The sequence below is a fragment of the Porites lutea genome, chromosome 14, assembly GCF_958299795.1.
Source record: "Porites lutea chromosome 14, jaPorLute2.1, whole genome shotgun sequence".
Classification (NCBI taxonomy): domain Eukaryota; kingdom Metazoa; phylum Cnidaria; class Anthozoa; order Scleractinia; family Poritidae; genus Porites; species Porites lutea.
This window is the reverse complement of record NC_133214.1, coordinates 3,302,436-3,316,338: the sequence shown is the minus strand read 5'-3', so window position 1 is coordinate 3,316,338 and position 13,903 is coordinate 3,302,436. Positions and strand designations below refer to the sequence as shown.

General features: G+C 38.5%; 1 protein-coding gene, 1 non-coding gene and 1 pseudogene across 3 annotated transcripts; all 3 read left to right on the top strand.

Annotated features, from left to right (window-relative positions):
* The first annotated feature begins 58 nt into the window (after positions 1 to 58).
* LOC140924153 (crooked neck-like protein 1) lies at positions 59 to 12,256 on the top strand. 2 transcript variants are annotated; one of them, XM_073374181.1, is made up of 21 exons: positions 59 to 197; positions 610 to 699; positions 2,092 to 2,154; positions 2,421 to 2,512; positions 2,727 to 2,810; positions 3,053 to 3,127; positions 3,822 to 4,060; positions 4,647 to 4,753; positions 4,861 to 4,923; positions 5,427 to 5,525; positions 5,916 to 6,116; positions 6,693 to 6,752; positions 6,961 to 7,041; positions 7,363 to 7,428; positions 7,658 to 7,738; positions 8,566 to 8,658; positions 9,541 to 9,642; positions 10,040 to 10,104; positions 10,967 to 11,057; positions 11,444 to 11,536; positions 11,880 to 12,256. In XM_073374181.1, the coding sequence occupies exons 1-21, from the start codon at positions 144 to 146 to the stop codon at positions 12,006 to 12,008; spliced, it is 2,028 nt and encodes a 675-aa protein (XP_073230282.1). In that variant the 5' UTR covers positions 59 to 143; the 3' UTR covers positions 12,009 to 12,256. The 2 variants fall into 2 exon arrangements, with proteins under 2 accessions (XP_073230282.1, XP_073230283.1); XM_073374182.1 differs by lacking the exon at positions 8,566 to 8,658.
* On the top strand, positions 9,192 to 9,263 carry Trnah-gug (transfer RNA histidin (anticodon GUG)). The gene has a single exon. It is a non-coding gene; the product is annotated as a tRNA-His (tRNA).
* A 144-nt stretch (positions 12,257 to 12,400) lies between the features above and the next one.
* Positions 12,401 to 13,903, top strand: part of LOC140924152 (uncharacterized) — a 4,364-nt pseudogene continuing 2,861 nt past the window's right edge.

Sequence of the window (13,903 nt, the reverse complement as noted above, 5' to 3'; positions counted from 1 at the left end):
CCGTGACAATTTTACAAACAAGAAGAAATAGACTGGGCACTAAAACGTTTCCAAAATGTCGGATGAGTGGAAGCAAAAATTTTGAACAAGCGTAAAACGTTTTTTGCCAATTATTCTCACTGAATCAGTGAGCAAGAAAGATCATGGCGTCTTCTGAACAGAGTACAAATAAGGCTAGGATCCCAAAAGTGGCAAAGGTTGGTAAACTTTCTGATTCTTACGCGACGTAAAAAAGGACGATTTCTTTTTCAAAGGTGTAGATTTTGTGCACGAGGGATTTAAGAACATATGTTCTTTTATTTTACTTTACTGATTAGTTAAGCTTGCTGGATTTTACTGGATGAAGAAATTTTAAAATGTAAACTTTTGAGTTTAATTAAAATTCGAAAGTCTGATGAGCTATTAGCCTAATAATTGCACATGTAGTACTACATATAAGTTTAAGCTAAACTATAATTTCGTAAGCTTATACTTTTGACACTGATCGCGGAGTAAGACCTCTGATCGTTCCCATTGTTGGATTCTATATTAGTTAATACTACTCTTCCAGACTAGTCGTCATCACTTATGATCAATTTTTTATTTATCTTTTGTATTGTTTCTATCAAGGTTAAGAACAAGGCACCGGCCCCAGTTCAGATCACAGCAGAACAGCTGTTGAGGGAGGCAAAGGAAAGACAGCTGGAATTAGTTCCTCCAGTAAGTAAATTATGTTAGAGTGCCAAAAAATACACAGGAAAAAATAACGGATTCCCATTTTTGGATATTTTAGGGTATTTAAAGAATACCCATAAAAATCCCAAATTTGGCAAAGTGAGACAAGTCCCAACCAGGGAATTCCCAACCAAGTTCCCTGATTGAGACTTGTCTCACTCTTCCAAATTTGGGATTTTTGTGGGTATTCTTTAAATACCCTAAAATATCCAAAAATGGGAATCTGTTATTTTTTCCTGTGATAATGTGCTGTGCAAGGTAAAAAGTACCTGCAGTAAAACCTTCTTAATACGGGCACCAAAAGGAAAGAGCCAATGGTCCACAATACAAAGGTGTCTGAATCAGTTACAGTCAAACCTGTTTAATGCAGACAGCAAAGGGACATGGCCAAGTGTTTACAGTACACCACCGGGGTTCATGCCTAGCCCGTCGCGTTGTTTCCTTAGACAAGGAACTTTACTCCACTTTGTCTCTCTTCACCAATGTATAAAAATGGGTACTGGTGACATACTGCTGGGGGGTAATCCCGGGATGGACTAGCATCCTGTCCAGGGGGGAGTAGCAATACTCCTAGACTTGCCTCATGCTCCAGCCGTGTGGGCCTTTGGCTTTTGTGCGCCTTTACCTACCTTAAAGGTAAAAAAGCACCTGCAGTCAAACGTTCTTAATATGGGCACCAAAGGGAAAGAGCCTATGGTCTGGACACAATACAAAGGTGTCTATATCAGTTACAGCCAAACCTGTTTAATGCAGACAGATGAGGTACATGGCCTAGTTTTCACAGTACACCACATTATAGGTTCCTGTATTACAGTCAAACATCCTCAATATTGACTCCAAAGGTGTCCATATTAAAAAATTGGGAATTGTATGAAACTTTACAACTTAGGAACCAGGTGAACTCTCCATAGTATAAGTCTTGGAATTGTCTGTTGGAAGAGGTGAAAGTACAAATTCAATTGGATCATTTTACGTTTCTGGGAAACTACCCACCTACCCCTCCCCTAAGCTAACATTTTGCCGTAAGTGAGAAGTAAGTGTTAATATTGGCTTAAGGGAGGGGTAGTTGGGCAGTTTCCCAGAAACATAAAATGATCCATTCAATGTACATTTTCATTGCTGTCAAGCATATTTGAGCATTCCTGTTAGGTTACCTAACCAGGTCATATCAGGTTTTTTTTGGGTGAACATGATCAAGCCCTTTTGATCCACAGTAGCATTCTTTTTTGCCTCTTTGTTTAAACATGAATTGACAGAAGGTAAAAGAAGAGCTTAGTCATAAGTGCAGAACAGTTTGATTTTGGTAGGAACACACTGTTTAATCTAGTTGTCGCTTGGTATACGTACCTAACCAAATACACATACTTTCTTTTTCAGCCTCCGAAACAGAAGATCAGTGATCCAGATGAGCTGCAGGAATACAAGCTTCGTAAAAGAAAGGTTCTCTTTAGAAAATAATGTAAATTCTGGTTTGGTTAAGTAATTACAGCGTATAAAATATGTAATAATTATTTACTATTATCACTGAATCTGTGGTGTTAGCTTGGTGGACTCTGCATTAAGTTCCTAGTGAAAGATTCTAGAACAAATAATCTGCAACCATTTTGCTGTGAACTATGGGTAGAGTGCTTGTTTTTGGCTAAATGCTACAGGGCTGTAATCCTAATTTTTTCACTTACCATGTGTGATTTTCTTTCTGTTGGTAGGCTTTTGAGGACAATATCCGTAAAAACAGATCAGTAATCAGTAACTGGTTAAAGTATGCACAGTGGGAAGAAAGTCAACGAGAAATACAAAGGTATGATGCTGTAAACACAATTAATAGTCTTTTACTCCCAGTGTTTCCATACAGCACAAGATATGCCAAGTTTCATTCTCAATATCTGATCATTTTATTCCTGTTAAAGAGAAATTTGTGAAGACAGAGTTGAACTGGTTGTATTTTCAGCCTCTTTTGTATTGTGTATTTGATATAAAATATGACTGTTTTTCTCTCTCTTTTTTTGTTTCAGAGCTCGGTCCATCTATGAAAGAGCTCTTGATGTAGATCACAGAAACATCACTATCTGGCTGAAATATGCAGAAATGGAAATGAAGTAGGTGCTACTCATAAGTACAAGTTGTACTTTGATAGAGTATAGCCTTGAATTCTGTTGCTTGCATAGTTATTTTAAAGATGTAATTATTATATCAAGCTAGAGTAGAGATTGTTCCTTAAACCTACTAATGGTACTACTCTAATACCTGACCCCTGAAAAAACTCTACCTACAGGTTGTAAAAATATGCATTCGTGAATGTTGTTGATGCTCATTTGTTGTGGTTCCATTATCTCCACAGGCATCGGCAAATCAACCATGCTCGGAACATATGGGACAGAGCTGTCACCATATTACCCAGAGTGAACCAATTTTGGTAAGTGAGATTATTATTTTTGTTTAATTAAATTTTACCATAATCCCAAACTCCCAATTAACAATGTTTTAAAGTCTACCTTAAATAGTTATTTCAGTCAGTTCAGTTAAGTCTATATTAAATTTACAACATTTTGAAAGTGTTGAAATTACTAAAGAACTTTACCCTGAATAACAGGCTGTGACTATGGTGATTTTTGAGTTTGTGGACAAAATCTTTAATTTTGACTCTTCTTTGAAAGTGAAACATCTTAATCATTAGTTCTTTTCTTTTTCTTATTATAATATTATTATTTTATTTGCTTTCAACACACATTACATATTAGTTACCTAGACTACTCGTAGTTAAATACAACAGAAACAAAAAGCGGTAACCATTACAGTGGAAAAAAGAAATTGATAATTTAAATGTAAGATAGCTAAACAAGAGAGGAAACATTGTTATTATTGCAAGAAACATATTCCACCAGGAAAGCAAAAAAAAAGTCTTTTGGAATCTGTTCCTGTTTGATTTAAAACTATAAAAAATATAATAAAATAAAATAGTTTGAAAAATGCCTTGTCTCAAGTATTTTTACTCACTTAGAACTTTTCAATTTACTTTCTTACTTTCTTTCTTCACCGGCTCTTTTGCACGGCACTTTTTTCCAGTAAAAAAAAAATGAATTTTTTTTGTCAATCTATGCCTTCGTCAGGTACAAATACACCTACATGGAAGAGATGCTAAGTAATGTGGCTGGTGCACGGCAGATCTTTGAGCGCTGGATGGAATGGGAACCTGATGAACAGGCATGGCACTCGTATATTAACATGGAACTACGATACAAAGAGACTGACCGGGCCAGAAATATATATGAGAGATATGTAATGGTGCATCCTGAAGTTAAAAACTGGGTTAAGTATGCCAAGTTTGAAGAGCGCCAGTCAAATATAGGTATGGACTGCAAAAAGGAAACCCCCTAGTGGGGGGGGGGGGGGGGGGGCGGGGGGAGGGGGAAGGTTTCTCAACAAAATTTTATACAGGGAGGCTCCACCCTGTGGTCCAACCCCTTACACAATTTTTACACTATTTTTGACAAAAAATGTACCCCATTTCTACGGTATACCTTTCAGACAAATGGCACCCCCTTCACAAACTAGTTTACAGTGTTGCAGTGTTGCCAGAAAGTTTTTTGTCTTTTTCACAGCCTTAAATATCTTCTGTTAGCCCCTTTTGATCCATTCACTGACCGCAATGACAAATTTCCCTACTCTTTCATACACTTCAAGTAGTAAAATCCTTACCCTTTCATATACCTGAAGCCTGAAAAAGGTACCCCTTTCGGGAGGAGCGTCCGCGTATAGGCCATTTTATGGAGTACCTCGCCCTACCGGGGGGAACCTCACTACACTTTTGGTAAAATAAAGTTTGCACATTGTAAGTGTGTGTGTGTGTTTTGTAGATCCCTCAAAATATGTTCCTTTAAGGTAGAGTTCTTTTCTGTATAAAAGTATTATATATTATTATATTCCCTCTGTAGTTGGTGCAAGGGATATCTATGAAAGGGCTGTGGAATTCTTTGGAGAGGAAAATGCTGATGAGAAACTGTTTCTTGCATTTGGAAAGTTTGAAGAAAATTGTAAAGAGGTAAGAGCTGTATCCATGTACAGTGTAAACAGTACTTGTAACAAATACAAGAAACTTGCTTCCAAACCGAAGGGGTCTAAGTGTCTTTATTTGTGTTTTGTTAACAGCATGATCGTGTAAGAGTGATTTTTCAGTATGCACTTAAAATACTTCCAAAGGAGGAGTGCCAAGTAAGTTCTACAGATCTTTTAAGTTTATATTAGGAAGAATAATGTACCCTTATTTAGTTTTACATCACTCTGTGCTCTCTGATGAGCTAAAGATATTTTGCCAGTTTGTCAAGAGGGAGACCAAAGTTATTGTGAGACCATTCACCTATTGCAATTTCACTTATCGCTTGCATGCATACATTTTCTCCTGCTTGGTATTGTCTTCTGTTGGTTTAGGTATTGAAACCACTCTTTTGGGTCAACGATGGGTAGGAGAGGGAACCTGGGAACGAGGTTGTCTTTTGGGTTTGAGCAGCAAGTCTTGCGTGACTTGTCATATAAATTGCCTGTAACCTTTTGATATAACCTAGAAACAGTAGCAGCTGCTACACTCTGTATAGCAAATGGAATTACAGGCCTACAAGTTAAGACCTTGTTAACCTCTGGATATGAGCCACTTTTTATGGATTGTAAGGTGATTGGACCAACAACAGAGCCCTTAATTTATTTCCCGTAATTTTTAGGAGCTCTACAAGGCATACACTCAACATGAGAAAAAGTATGGTGACAAAGGAGGGATAGAAGATGTGATAGTCAGCAAGAGGAAGTTCCAGTATGAAGAGGTATGTGTAATAGGCCTGTTGCAAGGTTAACCCTTACCCAGCACAAATTTCCTCCATTGAGAAGCACAGGCCTGAAAATTGTTGTTGTCACTGAACTTAACATACTTTTTCTATTTCTGAAAATAGCTTCTAGTTTTTAACTTGGAATATTTATTGAATGGTAAGAGAATGATGTGAATGGAGTTGAGTTCTGATCGTAGAATGAACTAGAAATTTAAATACAATGCAATTTCTTTAGTTAGTTTTTCTTTTCTTTTAAACTTTGGGGTAGGGATTGGGGTGGAAAATCATGCATTATCGGCCAATAACGCACTGCAATCAGCCAATTATCTTCCAGAATTTCATGCTCTCAAAGTTTTGAAATTAATATGTTTCCCTTGTATTTTCCAGGAAGTAAAAACAAACCCAAGCAATTACGACGCATGGTTTGACTACCTGCGTTTGATGGAGAGCGAAGCAGAGCCAGACGCTGTACGGGAAGTGTATGAAAGAGCAATAGGAAATGTCCCCCCTGCTGAGGAAAAGCGACTGTGGAGGAGATACATCTACCTGTGGATTAACTACGCTCTATACGAGGAACTTATCGCCAAGGTGAACATGGACCACGGGCAGCCAGTCTCTCTTTTTTCTTAGTCGTCGAGCAGGACGGGCGAGACACGAAACGCGCGCGACTGAAGGCGCGAGATGAGAGTGGCGCGAAATATGAGACACTTTTTTCTTCTCGCGCTGCCACCCTCGTTTCTTGCTTCTCTCGCGCGGATTCGCCGCTTGACGCACTCCCCTCACTAAATCTGAAGAAAAACAGAGACTGCTCACAGTCCAAGGTGGCAGAAAGCTTGACATTTACCTTTAAGGTTATACAAGGCCTTGAACGTTTTCATTCATTTTAAAGTCAAGGGACACAAGCCTCTTGTTTGTTTCAAACGTCGAACTTTACATGTGCCGAATCTAATATAAATTTGCGAGAAAAATAAATTCTCCTCTTTACAGCGTAGCATTAAATTCAGCAAATGTGAAGTTCGCTGTTTGAAACGCAAACGGTTCAGGCATTACTCTGATTACGCTTTTACAGTAGCAACTCCAGCCACTGGCTGACATGCAATATTAAGACTAAAAGAAAAAATGTAAAAACTGTTAAATTTCTAATCTACCGTTTTTGTTTTGTAGGACATGGAACGTACAAGGCAGGTCTATCGGGCTTGCTTGGATCTTATACCACACAAAAAGGTGTAGTGCGATTGTAAGACAGATAACATCTTAATTCAGCATGGGTGATGTCCTAAATTACATGTAACTACAGTATACAATTGTTGTTCACGAGTAAGGTTAAAGTAAATGTTTCAAGGTTACAGTGGTTTCTTCTCCTGCGGTAGCTTACAATATTAGTGTAGACATTTCTCGCCTTAGTGTGAACAAAGTTTTCGTCTTTTTACAGTTTACCTTTGGCAAAGTGTGGCTGTTGTATGCCCAGTTTGAAATTCGCCAAAAAGATCTCAAGGCAGCTCGACAGGCATTGGTAAGTCGAACACAAAGTACTTAGAGGCTACAGATTAAATAAAGAAGAAGCGTTTTCAGGAATGAATAAGTCAATCACCATCACTCATAGCTCGACATAGCGAGGATTGATAGAGCGGGATTTACCTCACAATCCGAGCCTTAGAGTACATTGATCTGTTGTTTTAAAAACCAACAAGACTTGAATTGGTTTTATATGCAAAACATTTGAGGTAAGCATCGTCACTGAAAGGTGTTAGCACCGTGAAAAAAAGACTTCTGAGTGCAGAATGTAGAACGTCTTGCTACCTGGAAACTAAAATTTATTTTCCTCTGTTTCTAGGGCACTGCAATTGGTAAATGTCCAAAGGACAGACTCTTTCGAGAATACATTGGACTTGAGTTACAGGTTAGTAGAATTAAAACTGCCGTTCTTCTAACCTTTTATGTGGGTCATGATTTTGGACAAGTGAAAGCAAGGTGAATAGGAAAAAATCATTTCCATATCTCTGAATAGTTTCCCACTGTGACTCGCTTTGAAACAGAGGATTGAAGCAACTCGGAAAAAGTCTATTAGCAATCAGCCTCTTGTGTTTGGAAGATCTTATGATTCGTAATTATGTCTAATTATTTTACAGCTTCGTGAGTTCGACCGCTGTCGTAAGTTGTACGAGAAATTTCTCGAGTTCAACTCTGCCAACTGCACCACGTGGGTCAAGGTAAACAATGTATTCAAAACGTTTTTGTCAAATTTAATAAAATAGCATTTAAAATGATCTAAGCTAGAAACTCATCAACAGTTTTCAAAACAGTACCACACGAAGCTTAAAGTATTGCTCGGTAGCTTTGTTATAAAATGGTCATTAGCTCTGATTTAGTTTTCCAAATCATATGTTACAACCACCCTCAGGTTCCAAATGTCAAGGGTTGTCACAATCCCTAACTTTGAAGACAAATCCGTAATGACCCTTACAAGAACCCCGGCGGGAGCGGCGGCGGGGGGGGGGTTACTGCCATATATGAGCTATATGGGTATGTGCCGCTGTGAAGGGTTTGGTTTTCAAGCTGTTTACTGTGGGATAGAGTTTATAAATCAGAGAGTTTACGTCTAACTGATCAATTGGTTGAAGATTTTAGTCTAGACTAGGTAAACCCGGAATTGCCACTCAAAAATGTAAAAAAATAAAATCGGCAAATGTATATGTACGCAACTCAGCCTAAACGCTACATCTAGGATACGGGGATATTTTGGGAGTTTAGTCTAGAAAAGGTTAGTAAATTTCAGCTGAACTAGTTCTGGTGTAGGCTAAGGGTTCCAGGGTCCCAGCGGCACACCCCCACCCAAAAATTCCTAAAGTACCACACCACTCCCCCCGGGACAAGAACATCTTAAAGTTCCCTAAGATACCCAATATGAATTATGTACAATCTCCACCACAACTCCTCAAATTACACGCGTGGATGTGCTTCTTGATTTAGTTAAGCGGCTGATCAGCGAAACGAACAATATATATAATATAAGTTGTTGTTGCTTTCCTTCCCTTAGTACGCAGAACTGGAGACCATCCTCGGTGATACCGACAGAGCCCGGGCCCTTTTTGAGCTAGCTGTCAATCAACCGCTGTTGGATATGCCAGAGGTAAATTATAGCGGGCCTCAGTTTTTTTGTAATTCCTATGAATCACCGAGCGTCCCATTACCTCAAACTCGGAGGCGATTTCCTGCGAGTGCGCTCTAGTAACTTACTTTTCTGTCTTAAAGGGAAAATTATGTTTTATGTATTCAATGTATAGCATCCTTAACTTGTTAAATCGGTATATAAGGTTAATAACGTACCACAACGAAATGACTTGAAAAGACGCTGAAAAAGCTAAAGCATAGTCAGTCTACGAATGCATTAAAAAAATTTCTCCTCAAGACGATTAAAGGAGGCATTTATATTTGAATTGGAATTTGTTTTCCTGAAATTTTTTTGGGACTAAAACAATCAGAAAACTTTGTTTTAGTCTAATATTGGCAAAAATGTTTTTTTTCCAGTATCAAATAGGTTCTGTTCTATCGTTGAAATCTTAAACAGGAAGTAGAATTGCAAAGGAGGGCGAACTACCCATGACCGGAAATGACGTTTACCCTTAGTTTAAATAATATTATTTCACCCCTTTGTGTTGTACCGCCGTGATCGTCTAGTGGTTAGGACACTGCGTTGTGGCCGCAGTAACCCAGGTTCGAATCCTGGTCTCGGCATTTTTTTTTTCCTCCTCTTTTTTTGTTTGTTTTTAATTCTTCACCGTTAATTCGACAGATTTTTTTTTTTGATTCCTCCATCCGTTAGAAAAAAACTGAAGGATTTCTTCCTTTCAATAAAATAATTTTTTGACTGATATTCGTGTTATGTCCTTTCGATCTTCACACACATGACAGCTTTTTATTAAAGTTTCTAAAAACATTTCATATCTTTGACACTTAACATTTTAATACTTTATAGGTGTTGAGTTAAATCCTGATTTTCTTTCCTGGGCAGGTTTTGTGGAAAGCTTACATAGATTTCGAAATAAACTTGGAGGAATACGACAAAACCCGAGATTTGTATGAAAGACTTCTAACAAGAACACAGCATGTGAAGGTATGGACTGTGTTAACTTTTCGCCAGGGTTTGTAATTTCCGTAAGGCTCCCTTAAAACCTCGTCCAAAATCTAACCCGAACAAAAATACACTTTGTAGGAAACCTCCGCGATGGTGAATCGAGGGCGCGGAGCGAGTCTTTGAGAGTACTAGTTGCACCGAGTGTGATTTTTGCGCCTCCCGTCAAATCTGACGCATAATTTTTTTTAAATTTCGCATAGGAGAGTTTATTTGTGAAGTAAAGTTTCAATGAAGGTGTATTCCCGCTAGCAAACGCTAAATAAACCCGTACTAAACTCTCCAGTGTTTAGTCGCCATCTTAAATATTGGGGTGACCGAGGGGGGAGTTGGGGCGAGCTATGTGGAACCTTCTCAGTTCCCTCATTTCTCCTTTCAGGTGTGGATAAGCTTTGCACAGTTTGAGGCATCAACAGGAACAGATGAAAGCATGGAACAAGCAAGGTTTGTTGATGAAAAAAATTGTAATTCGTCTTGACTTATGCAAAGTATAGGGTGCATCGTCGCTATTCAGTTGTTTGGAGTTGTTTTAGTGATAACACTGTCAACCTTATTGCCTGCCGTGAATCAGCACCGGGTGAACGTAAATGTCGGCTGTGTTTAGCAGACGTCCGTGGGGGAGAAATGAATGAGTGACAAACGAACCCCAAAGGACGTCTGCGGGGAGGCTAGGTATAAAAGACTGACCGATTAAATTTTCAGACTGCAGGCCTCGTGGTAGAGCAGAGCAGGGGTTTTTGAAATCTTTAGCCGTGGCATGTTGCTCGCTCGAAATATGATAAGCTTAAGTCTAGGATTAGTTACCATGGCAACGCTTATCAGGGCTGAGTTGTTCAAAGCTGGGTTAAGATAACCCAGGGTAAGTGCGAGATTTGAATTCAGATTTGAAAGCTTAAAAAGCATTTCAGTTTCAATTCTTTTTGTCTACAAGATGATGCTTGGAAGCTCTAAAAATAACAGAGAAAACTATCCGAGAAAAATGCTTTAGAACACAAGAACAAGAAAAAGAAAACCGGGGTTAAATATAACTCCGGGTTAAGCGCTGATCGGCCTTCGAACAACTGGGCCCAGGCTTTTAGTTAACCCTAGATTAGAGTTAACCGAACTTCAAACATCCCTAATCGTCTCGATCTTCTGAATCGTCCCAAGGATCGTTGAAACGATCCAGCGATGCTGAGGTTTTCCATTTAATCTTCTTGCCCGCCAGTGGAGATCAGAAGCGCGCGCTTTGCCAATCATTCTTGACATTATGTGTCTAGTTCTTCAAGAGCTATAATCTTTTCCTGAATCCTTTTATTTTCTTCAGGAGTGTTTACGAACGTGCTGACAAGTCGCTTAGAAATGTAGAAGAAAAAGAAGAGCGGGTCATGCTGTTAGAAGCGTGGAAAGAGTTCGAGGTATTTCATCTTTGTCGTATGCCCATGTGCCCCCTATTGCCTCTTTCGCGCTCCTCTCACGTTCGCGCGCGTCTTAAACGCGCGTCTAACCTTCTGTTTCGAACGCCTGTCAAGCTGCCTTCCACGCAGGGCTATCGGTCGTTTCGATACAAGTTTATTCAGTCGACTTGTAAATTTTTTCACGTACTTGGCTTAAGGAACGAAGAATATTAACCCAAAACGTTTTCCTGTCCACACGCAAGCCATATAGTGAAGTGGTCGAAATTTTTGTGCAGTTTCACTGCTCGAGTTTGTATCGAAACGACCGCGGTACTGAGACGAAGCCATACTGAGTCGGTGTGACACTGGCTCCTCTATTTAAGTCAAATACTGTCTTGTTGTTTCAGACTGAACACGGAAACGACACATCACAAGAAAGAATTAAGAAGAAGATGCCTCGGCGTGTAAAGAAACGAAGGAAAGTCCAAACAGACGACGGGGTAGGGGATATAGTTTCATTTCAATTTGCTTGTCTTTTTGCTATACTTGTTTTTCACTAGCCCTCGAGCAAGCTGTCCATTTCGAGTGGCGAGAGAAGTGAACCGCGAGAAATCGCGCGCTCTCGCGTGACTTCTTGCAAAATGGAGAGCTTGCTCGCAGGCTAATTTCCACACGGTTCTTTGTTGCTCGGCCCCTTCCGGTCTTCACAAATTTATTGGACGATTGAGCACAATAAACCCTTGTAATTTCGTTAGAGGATACTCCCTCAACGTTTGAAAGATACCGGATACCGAACGACCACCATCTTTTGAGGAGTAAACTTTCTCTCTGTTTCGTTTGCAGTCTGACGCCGGCTGGGAAGAATACTACGACTACATTTTCCCCGACGACGAGGCAAGCATGCCGAACTTTAAACTTCTCCAAATGGCTAGGCTTTGGAAAAAGCAGAAGGAAGCACAAAATGAACAGTAACAGTAGCCGCTACTTTGTACAGAACGGTCAGCGTTTCGATAATAAAACTCAGTTAAATATGGAAGGGAAATAACCCAAGCTTCATTCGTTCAATGTTTTCTTTCGTCTATCGAACGTGGTAAATTATTGAAAATGTTGAGTTTGTAGCTAAGTAGTGGTGGCCTCAGGCATTTCTGCTTTTTTTAAGTTGCGAGAATTCATCGCGATACTAACGCAGGAATGTTTTGCTAAATAAAAAGAAAAACAAATTCAAGTGCAAAATATCAGTGAACTTTTTAAACGCACGTGCTGAATGCTGTCCCGTTGGCACGTGCGGCATGGTTTTTTTGCGCACGTGCAAACAAGTTGTTTTGATGTAAATAAAACTTTCCAAAATGTTTTCAATACTGGTTAAAAAGGAAGAATAACTTCATCAGTTTGAGCTGCGGCATTAGTTTCCTCGATAAGTTGGCAAATTAACTCTTGGATGATTCAACCGTCTCTTCTCTCAACGGACAAATATAGAATTTTAAATGGTGTAAAAAAATAACCAACCTTTATGTAAAAAGAAAAGCAGTTTAATTCACCACTAGATAGGTTTTCCTTTTTAAAGTTACCCATAATTAATAACATAATCATTGTTTCTTAGAAACCTATAAATTGCAAAGTACCTTTCATTTTTCATGACTTTAAAAAGTCTCAATTGATATTTCTTCTGGTGACATACTAATATAATTAATTTAAATATGTATTTTCGGATTAACCTTTTTATATATTACAGTATTTTAAAAATAATCTGCCTACAACTTTAAGTCTTTCTCAGTACAACGTACAGGGTGTCAAGCGTCCTATATATTCCTATAAAATCCTATAAAGTCCTATTTTTTCAGACTTGTCCTATAAACTCCTATAAATTGAGGTAAATCCTATATTTTCCTATATTTTAAGCCTTCTTGTAAAAAAAAGAATATTCAAGAAATGTCAAAGTTGTATTGGCGTTTAAAATCCACAATCCAGGAGATTTTTTGTCACAAATATCTGTTAGAAACAGCTTAGAAAGCAAATTGCCCAATTTGCACTCTTGCAATGCATTGTGGGTTGACTGTGGGGGGTCTTTCTGGCTGCCATGTTGGTGTTGAGAGGTGAGTTTATATTTTACATCCATTTCCATCCTCTTTGTATTCTAACAATAGCTGTTTATCATTATGTCACCTCACGTGAGATTGATGACCCTTTGTTCTTGTATCTATTTTGAATGAGAAAAGCAAATACACTTGTTGCTTCAATGTTTCTTTTATGATGTAACATCAGATACGGAACGAACCACTTTTGTTTCTGATATGATTATTATCCTTTCGTCCAAAAATGCCTTTTATCTTGTAGAATAACTTACTTAGATGCTTTAATGTGAAATGAAAAAAGTTATAATATAAATTAAAGTAAATAAATCCGTGAGTTTGCTGATATAAGATCTGTTTCAATACGATTACATGTACTAACATTTAATGCTATTTTAGAGATAGTTAAAATTTTGTAGTGTTTCTGCTGTTTTGTGGTTCAAGTTGTATTTTTAAAAACAGTCAATATTTGGTCTGTGCGTTCAGCCACTCTTTAACTGAGGAAGTATAAGGTTATTTTGGTGGTACACTACATGTCACATTTCAGATTTGCATGGCCCCCTGGAAAATGATCAAAGGATGCAAATAACTTAATGCTGTATTAACCAGTAAATAATTATTCGCAAGTTCTACTTGAATGGAAACCCTGCAGCTTTTTTAAACAACTTCTACCTTTGTTTAGAATTGTTCAACAACAGATAATCTTTTTTTTGATCATTAATTAGAGTGAGACTACATTGGCAGACATGCCCAAACATCAGACAAAGTTTAATGACCGCTGGCTAGATGAAATAGATG